Below are 10,187 nucleotides of genomic sequence, written 5' to 3'. Positions count from 1 at the left end.
TGCAGAGAACAGAATGCTAACAATTGTTTTTTAAATTATTTCTCTCTCTACCTGTACTATTTTGATCTAAACAAAATAATAAATCCCTTTATTTAGTTCTATTTGCTGCTGCTCTCATAATATGCAGAGAGAGGAAAAAGTAACTCAAGAGGCTAGCAAGGAAAAGCAAAAAAGAAAATTACCAGAGGCAATGTCAAAATTTTTTAGGTGGCTAACAAAGAGGATTTATAAGCTCCAAAAGGTATGACTGAGTTCAGTACAGCTCCCAAGTTGCAGCCCTTTGCAATAACATCCTGAATTTTCTTACTTAACTTCACAGCTATTTCAAAAAGAAGAGCAGTTAAGTAGCAACTTTGTTCTTTATATCTGATTAAATGTGCAGAGTAAATTTAAAAATTAGGAATCTTTATGTTTATAAAACTATAATCTATGTTTGCAAGCAAAAATGATCCTATTATGTTCTTTTACAAAAGCACAGGAGCAGATTCGCAGGTGTTGTTAAAGGAATGAACAAATGAACCTTGTTCTGAAAAAACTCAGAAATCAGGCTATACAAACCCTTGCAACAATGTTGTCATCTGTTTAAATACTGGGACTATTGGGGAGGGGAGCTCAGCAGTGGTGGGAGGGCTTTCATGTGGTTACATGTTTATTTTATTTAATTTTTTTTTGTTAACTGTTTTACTCTGTAGCTTTAACGTATTAATATCAGCCCCACAAGATGAGGGAAAAATAAAGCATTCAGGGAATTAGTGAAAGAATCTTCGTATCACAAATATCTTACTGTTTTTAAAAACTCTCTGTAATTGTCCTTAATCGAGTCACTTTACAATTCTTTGTCATCATCATTTCTAAAACTTACAAATCCTTTCCTGCAGAGCTCAATATTCATTACTGATACATCTGGACACACGTTTCAAAAAGAAGATACCAGAAAAATATGTGATGTTAAAATACTCGTGCTTCTAAATATATTTATTAAAATACTTCACTGGTTCAAACTCTCCATATGAAACCCTTCAGAAATCTGACCTATAAGTAATCTTGACTTTACTAAGACCTTCTTTTTGGCAGCTATTGGGAAATTAACAAAAGCAGTTCAGATACCTGCTTTGCTACAGCAGTAAGTAACAGAGAAGATTAATTTCAGAAAATATACTGAAACATTTGAGGAATTGACCATTAAAACGGGCTTCTCTCTCTAAATATTTATGAGTCATTTTATAACTGGAAGAAAGGTGTTCTGGAATACTGATCTCTAGTGTTACACCTACAGATCTACAGCACTCACAAATAAATAATAAATATTGATATGTGTGCGTAGGTCTACCTGTACTGCATTTTCAGTGGGTATACAATATCCAATATAATACATAAGCTACTTGAATACCTCACACCAACCTCAGAACATTGTGAAATACTGTGTAATTTTTACAGTGTTTCAGCACAGGTTTTTACCAAAGCAATGCTTTCACTTTCAATACCATTGTATAAATGTATTTACCCTATCAAAGATTTTGTGATGCAAACATGATTATTACTGTACCTGATTTGATCATGGTATTCTAGCAGAGATCAAATAATAGGGGTTTTTTTTCCCCCTTCTTTTTCTAGTGCCTTTAAAAAAAAATTTCCACTATCAAAGAATGTTAATTTCTAAGGTTTGATCTAAAGATTCCTATGTAAGTATACAATTATTAAGGAAAAAGAGGCACAACAGTGAATATTTTAAAGCAATGTAATCAATATTTTTGCTTTGTGTAGATTTCCCTGCAACAATGAACAAAAAGATCTACTTCAGATTTAGAAACTCAGCTTTAAAGGGAAAGCTAGACAACAAAAAGCAAGAAAGTACTCACCTCTTCACGTAATTTTATCAACTGCAACATGAACGCACAAAAAAGATAAAAAGGAAAGAAATGGCAGGAAAGAAAGATCAGTTGTGTGACAGGATACAGAATTAACATTGACAATTTATCTGTTTACATGTTTAGCATTTAAAAATCACAGACAAACACATTAAAAGAACCTAAACATAGACTACATGCAGAGTTTTTTGAACGAATAAAGATCACTTTCTCACACTGTCACATTAAACAAAGAGAATAGTGTGAAATTCTCTTTTAAACCACATCTAAGACACCATCATGAAATAAAGGGGAATGACTTCATAGAAGTCTATATTATAAAGAAAAAAACAAGTTTACTATTCCTCTCTTCGAAGATTGTACAGCTGAAGTGGTTTTGTATATACAAGTTTTCAGAATGTTTTCTGTATATTTTAGTTGTGACAACTGATTTCTTATTTTACTAGCAGATCTAACTTATTAATAGATGACTGCATCTTTATAGCATGTAACCAGTATTTCAATTTTTGTATACCTGAGTTCTAATGTAACCATATTATCTAATTTTATTATTGAACCTCATATAGAGGGGGTTTTCCAATTTAAAAAAAAATGAAGCAGCTTAGTTAAATGGCTCAGAATTATGATTTATTGCATAGCATATTTAAAAACAGACAAAGGAATAGGGAACAACATGAAACATATTTCCCTCAGAAAAGACCCATTCCAGGTTCTTAATCCTAGACCACTACACAGTGTGTGTATATATACACACATAGTGTGTGTGTATACTTATATAGTATATACTTTTGTATTTATAAATTTATGCTTGTAAATCAACACAATCTAACACTATTAATAATATTGCTCTGGCAGGTTTACTGTAAAACTAAATAAAACCCCAATCTGATTATCAAGCTATGCTGTAATATGCTCTCCCCTTAGAGAGAGAGATAAATTATTTGTACTGGAACAAAACGTATAATTACTCACAACAAATGTCTGTGTAAGAGTGGCTTTTTATAAAAAATTGCAGTTCTCTCACCGATTCCAGTTGAATTCGAAATTACAACAGCTACATCATTATCTCAGTTTATGCTGATACTTCACCTACAGTTTCATAACACTAATTTTCAACACGTGTGTAAGCTGAGAATGTTTACTACTAATAAAGTCTCGCCAGCATGAAGGAAACAAAAGAACCTCCATTATTCTCTATTGTTTCATATGGCTCATCTAAAACGAACCTACGCCTCACCCCGTTCCCAAAACGGACAACGAGGCTCTAACTAGATGTAATTAGGAGGGCTACTACCACACAGACTTAAACTGAAACGGCTCTTCAGTCCGTCGCTAAAGGAACTTTGCTAGAATTTGGTATAAAAACTGCATTGTCTGCCAAACCGGTGCTTAAATTCAAGTGTTTGGCCTATCATAAATTGGTCCCTTTCCCCAGCTCTTCCCCCCCTTTTTTCCCCAAAAAGGCAAACATTAAGGCTCTTTAGAAAGAGACGATCTGGGAGTTGATCACATAGCTATCTTTTCTTTCTGAGGCCACCATTCTTCAGTTGACTATGATACTTAAAGGGCCAAAGTTTAAAACTACTCTCCCGCAACAGAGCCCGTTTGGGCATGCCACCCTGCTATAATCAATGAGAGTTTTAAAATGCTGCACATTTGTTTTTTCAATAGGTCCCAAACAAAAATGTTCTATCTTGTTTGTGCTGCATGGCTGAATTTAAGCTCGGCATGGGATTTGCAGCTAAGCTAAGTAATGGGAGAGGGTTGGGTTTTTTTTTTTAACATTGGCTGAAAGATATTCATTCAAATTAACAAAAGATGTATTTTTCCCCCATTTAACAATGCTCTTGATGAAAATGTGTTACCTTTACTTTGCTATTTTGAAACATTATTTTTATTATGCTCACCACTCAACTGTAAACAGCATTAAGCCATGTGCAGCCACCATTTTAGGTTATGATAATCAGCATATTTTTGAAACAAAGATTTTTTTTTTTTTTTTTTTTTTGCAATACAGAATTCGATACAAGAGGTAATCTGTTCCTTTGTAGGCTAAAAAAAAAAATCTGGTTTACGCTGGTTTGAACCAGTGGAATCTCTTGTGGCTAAGCCTTCTGCTGTGACTAAAATCAAAACTGTGCCGCAGAGAGCGAGGGAGTGAGATGGGGGGGGTGCGCGCGCGCGCGTGTGTGTGTGTCTCTGAGACACATCACATGACATAGAAAACTACCGAATTTTTTTTAAAAAGCTGATAACGCTACCGCCGTCTCTGTCCGCATATAGATAACGAATAAATGCTGAACTCTATTAAACGCCCTTTACACATTATCGTGGGTCGAACACACAATTTTCTGAACTTATGATGACAGTCTATTTATTTTGCTATAAACCCTCGGCATGTAACGAACAGATTTGTGTCTGGTAATGATCTGCTCTGCCAGGGCTATATGAAATGATACCGACCTTCTTTAGATCTTGGGGAATTAAATTGACCAACTTCACCCCCTGGTCTGTAGCTGAAGTTTGACACACTTTATGCACAGCAAGCCCAAATCTAATATTATCAGAACTTTGTAGTCAGAAATTAAGTAGCCACAAAATATTTGTCCACCACAAATCAAATATACAGTGTATGTGTATACGGACACGCAATTTAACCTAATGCAAATTTATTTAAACTTATTAATGAACATAGTTGTGAAAGAGAAAGGAATACTATTATATTTCAAGAAAGTTGGTAATACTGTACCTGACACTATTTTGGTCAAGAAGGATTTCTGATTTAACCCAACATATACTTTCTAAAAAACATACAAATCGCCGCATAAAACAGTTCTATGATTATTAAAGTGAAGCCACAAGTTTAAATAGTGTATTATTGCACTAAAAAACTCAAAACTTTCAAGGGATTTGATAAACGTTGGTGGCCAGAATGAAAAATAAGCCTTGAAAGTAACAGAGCCTGTTTAAGACCACTCCTGGAAAATAAATAACAACCCAATGTACACAGTAGGTTTTTGGGTTTGGGGCTGTGAGGTGGGGCTTTTTTGATGGGAGAAAGGATGTCTCCTGATTCTCAACCTCTGTGTATGCCTCATCTGACTACATTCACCCAATTCAAATTAAGAATAAATTAATGTATACTAAGCAATGACTTTACTAAACCCTAAATGCTTTAAGAGCATTATGTCACTATTTATCTCATTAAACAAAGATGCACTTATTTAAAAAAAAAACAACTTTGAATAGCAGCATTGTATGATTCGTATAACTTCTTACAAGAAGTTTCTCTATGCTTTATCTGGTAAAATTCGTTAAATCTTGTAGTATAATCATTATTATACCACGTTATTCTAAGTTGTTGTGATCTACACATGATGACAACTGCTTATGGGAGACATTTAGGAAAAAAGAAGACAAAAGATCAACCATAATTTGCTAATTCTTCAATCTGTTCTTTGTACTTCAATCTTTATTCTTGGGACAACAACTGGAAACTCATACCTATGACCCTATTCATTACAGCTTATAGCTTGGCTTTGTTTTGCTGTAACTGTACCTTTGAAACTCAACTCAAAAATAGAAGTTGGAAAAAAAAAGGATCCAAATTGTGCCCCATTTATTTCTAGATACTTAATATTGTTGTACTAGCTAGTATATTTCAAGTTCCTTTTCATCTTCTCCCTCCAACATAAATGTTTTGCAATATTTATCATAATGACAAAGACCGTTACAAAAACATACAGCTTGTATCTCTTGTTTCCCTTGTGTAACACCCCAGTCTAACCAGATAGTCAGCATTTCTATTGGCAGATTTTACCAATATTTGTGGATTGGTACAGGAGCAATTCTGAGCTGGCAACTTTTTTCAACAACTCCTTTGTCAGAAGAGGAATCCCTCCTCTCCTCTCCCCTTTCAAAGTTTGGTGAGTGAATTGGGGAAAAAAAAACCCCACCACCTTTCAGTTTAAATAATTCAACCTAACCCAAACTGATTGACAAGAGAAAGTCCCATAATATTAGGGTGAGGGTCTGTCCATCTACCTGTATTTATTTCCATCAGACAAAATTAAAGCAAGAATTTGAAACATCTTCAAATATTTTACATGGCTGTAAGTTATACCTGAGTGTCCTTTCGTCATCTAGTTCAAGCCTTCTATTGATATAATGATGTGTAGGAGTGAAAGTGTATTAAACCTGTGGTTACTGAGTTGAATACATCAAGGTAACATGTTTACTTCATGGTCAGTACCCAAACCTTACACTTAATTTGGATAGCTGCACATCCTGATAAGCTCAACATCAGACTGAAGTTCTTGCACTAACTGCTTGTACCCATAACTACACGCATGTAAGTACAAATATAACTAATGACATTTCATAAGAAAAAGAAAGTAATATTGATTATTGAAACAACACAGTATCTAGTATTTTTTAAAATAGTGGCATTCACATATTTTAAAAAAGTTAGTTGACTCCTTTACGGTGATATTTCACAACATTTTTCAAGGAAGAAAGAAATTCAGAACTTTCAAAGGTATGGGGGTAACAATTTCAAGTTGGGTTACTAGATAAACTCCATTACCACCCAAAATTTTCTTCCATTTAAGAAGTGATCATCTGGAAGAAAAAAACTCATGCTGACAAATGGTTGAAAGTATCATTTGGTTCCTTGAGATGAGACCATGTTTCTTCCATCAAGTTTAGAAAAAAAGATCATAACTTGCAAAAAGTGCACATGTGAACCAGTTATTTAACCATTCCTTAAAAAGTGAAAATAAAATATTTTATCTCATCCCTACACATAAGATATTCTGTTATAAGTAAAGCTTCTTATCACAATTGCCCTTTTATGTCTGAATTCACACAATTTTTTCTTGAAATGTAAAAATAGCAGTACCTTAAAAGAAATAAAATGAGAATCTTAAGACTTTCACAGGACTGAGTTTACGATCATGATATGCAGACTGTGAAACTTTTCCATGAAATCATCCTTTCCATAAACTCATTATTTAGGATAAAAACGCATCGTTATTTTATTCAAATTTTGGAATATCCCCTTGGTGTGATATATAAATATGAAGATGAATATCTTTTAAATTTAACCCTTCACATAGATATTAGAGCTGCTGTACACTACAGAGTCTACAGATGCATTGTATCCTGTGTATAATTTCATTAATGTATGTATCAAAGTCTATTACAGGGTTTAAAACTTCCACAGCACATTTAAAATACTGTGTAAGATTAAGGCTTAAGGAGTCTGTGTTTTAAAATTCATTGTAAGTCTCCAAGTCTTTCTTTTTTCCAATCCTTAGTGGAACTGAGCTTATATTGAGGGTAGAAGACACTAAAAATTTCAGAACATGGTTCTGTTTCGTTTCCTTATTTAATATTGCATTTATCAAGTAACAATTTAAACAAGCTTCACTTTCACTACAAAAATAATTTAAATTCTATCTGGTCAGAAGATAAGATCTCATATTTAAGAAAACTTTCAACTAACTTCTAACTCAAAATGCACAGCTTTGATTACAGCTGACATGATTTTCAAAAAGAAAAGAAATATTCTGCTTTCAGACAGAGCTTGTCAAACAAGTTTCAGCACCAAAAGAAATATTAACAGGTGGGTCAAAGTCCCCTAAATAGAATGTTGCCTTTATAATTTTCAGTAGTCTAGTAGGGTCCTCACTGTAGTGTCCAGAACAACAATACGGGTACAAGATTTTAAAAAAGCCTCAGGATTATCAAGCTTTCCTTCATTAAAAGAGATGGATAGCACTCTGCATTCTAGTACAACACGCATTATGAAAGCATGCTTTTATTAGTACAACTTGTGTTTTTGGTACAAGGAGAGAAAATCTGTTTAGGGAAGGAATCACACAAGGAAACTGAGTGGGGTACTGCCTAATTCTGAGAGCGCACTTTCATTTGTTTTGCCTGCCAGTGTTGATTTAATTATACTGCATTATTATCAAAGCTGCATTATGTACTTTTTTTATTCCTTTTACATGTGTTTGAGGTGAAGACCTTGGCTTTGTCGGCAAACAGCGCGTTTCAAGTTATTTCTTAAGTACTAAATAATAAAGAAAAGAGAAGAAAAGATTTTTTTTAAGATAGCAGACAGTGATCACAAGTTAAAGGGTTAAATGTAAGATCTCCAAGAAACATTTTGAAGTTGATTAAGACCCCAGCTTTGCATTAAACAGTATCACTTCCACATGAGTTGTTGCTAATGCTGTTAAGGAGCAGCTTGAGAAGCCCAGTGTGCCAGTGACCTCCTTCACCCTCCAGCCACCCACTAGGGCTTCTTGATTAGCATCCTACCTGGTTCTCTGAGGAATTCCCATCATCCCCTAGGAGCTCATTCCGCACCTCATCACTGTAGGCGATCCGTGACCTTTTCTGTAAAACAAAAAGAAAAAAGGGTTAGGAAGTAAAGCTCCGAAGCCATTGGTATCAAGGCTGATCATCTTAAACCTCGAGAGCCCCCTAATGGATACCTATTTGATAAAAAAAAAAATAAAAAATCTGCAAGTAAAAGTTATTAAAAAGTTCAACTGCTGTATTTTGACAAATCTGCATGGCAAAACCTTAGCATTTCTAGGACAGTCACATCCTCAACTTTTCAGCAATGAAAGCAGCTTCAGTGAAGCTCAAGGTACATGTTGTGTGATCCCAGTTCCAATAATCAGGCAACCTTGACAAGCAACATACACTAATATCAGAAACACTGAAGAAACACATGTGAAGGAACCAAATGTATTTTTCTGAAGAACACTTGATAGCTGGACGCAGAACCCAGAGTAACACTGCAGTGATGCCATTAAATAGGAAAGGAAGATTGAGCTTTTCCCACATAAAAAAACCAAACCATGAACACATATTTGACAAAACTGGTTGAACTTAAAGATGTAGAAAAATAACGAGTGTTTCCTATGCTGCTAAGGCTATGAAGGCCTACAGGGAAATGACCAGAAATCAAAGGGCAAAAGAAAGCAGAGAAAACAGCAGTACGAGGAAACATTGGTTTACAGCAGTTCATGGAAACACCACAAAACTGAGACAGTCATTCATTAGATTGTTATGACAGACAGTCATTACTCACAGCTTATGGGAACCAGATTTGCTCATGAACTGATCATCATATTGATTCTAAACTAGATCAAGTGCTGCGCAATGGAAAGCAAATGTCTGAAGATTACCAAGGTAGCACAACATTCAGTGGAACAACAGGGAAGTCCATAAAGAGAACATCAGCCCAGCTTTCAACTTCTTTGTTGGCCAAAAAACAGGCCCTTAGTCAGTTAATATCCCTACATTCACCATTAAAAGAGAGAAAGGATTTTTAACATATTGTTTAAAATGTTTTCATGTTTGAGCGCAGTTATGATCAGTTTTACACTTCATCAGAGGAAGAAACCCAAGAGTAGCAAGAACTATGCTGTAGGGCCTTCCTTTATTGATGGGAGCTTCCCTCACACTCCACCGTGGTAGTCACTACCAGTAGGAACTCAGCAAAAGCAAATCCCTCCTCAAACATTCCCTAACTGGACAATCATGCCAAAAAATGTGCTTGGGACTGGGGCACAGGAAACAACCCACTAGCAATTATACTGAGGGAAATTCATTACCTTTGTGACAAAGAAGTTTGGAAGTGGGTCACCCCTTACACTAGGAACCTAGCAGTGGCATAAGCCTTGTATTGGTCATCAGAGCAACACAGTTTAGCTTTTTATCCTGTGTAGTTCACCCTTTGTTACCATCATCATCATTACAATGCTTACCAATTTGTGATTCAGTTGCTTGTGGTCACATCTAGATTATATACTAAAGCTACAGATGTACATAGCAAGGACAAAGCATACCATGGACCTACTACAAGAGCTGAATCGTGCCAAATCTTTTGGAGATCTCAGCTGTCACAGTTTCATACTAACCAAGCTAAAGTAGTCTACAGCATTAAAGGAAATGAGAACCTTTAAACAGGCTGTGGTATCAGAGCTGCCTGTTTAAATTATTCATTTCATCACTATGGGGGACTAAAACACTCCACAGTATGCAAGAATATCATATGGAGATAGGTTTTGTTTTTCTCTTTTTTCACCAAAAGCCAACAAATTGGCATAGATTGCTCAATTATATTATTTTCCTATTTTTATTTGATACACATCAAACAAGGAAGGAAATTACAAATATATACCAATAAATATCTAATCTTCTTTTCTGATTAAGATTCAATCTTCCCATTTGAAGTCTAGTAGTTCAACTGTACAGTCTCTCCCAATTTCACAAAATGACTCAGCCCCCTTGATTCTG

At 35.0% G+C, this 10,187-nt stretch overlaps 1 protein-coding gene across 5 annotated transcripts in view; it reads right to left on the bottom strand.

Annotated features, from left to right (window-relative positions):
• VTI1A (vesicle transport through interaction with t-SNAREs 1A) overlaps nucleotides 1-10,187 on the bottom strand; it is a 275,458-nt gene that overhangs the window by 210,907 nt on the left and 54,364 nt on the right. For 3 of the 5 annotated variants that reach the window (XM_059821206.1, XM_059821209.1, XM_059821210.1), the window contains exons 4-5: nucleotides 8,196-8,273; nucleotides 1,860-1,880 (exon numbers count right to left, since the gene is read on the bottom strand). In XM_059821206.1, coding sequence (XP_059677189.1) covers nucleotides 1,860-1,880; nucleotides 8,196-8,273 — 99 coding nt within the window. The remainder of the gene's footprint in view (nucleotides 1-1,859; nucleotides 1,881-8,195; nucleotides 8,274-10,187) is intronic. The other 2 variants (XM_059821207.1, XM_059821211.1) reach the window with 1 other exon arrangement.

This window comes from Gavia stellata, chromosome 9 (assembly GCF_030936135.1).
Source record: "Gavia stellata isolate bGavSte3 chromosome 9, bGavSte3.hap2, whole genome shotgun sequence".
Classification (NCBI taxonomy): Eukaryota; Metazoa; Chordata; class Aves; order Gaviiformes; family Gaviidae; genus Gavia; species Gavia stellata.
The sequence above is the reverse complement of the archived record's forward strand: the minus strand, read 5'-3'. Positions and strand labels throughout refer to the sequence as shown.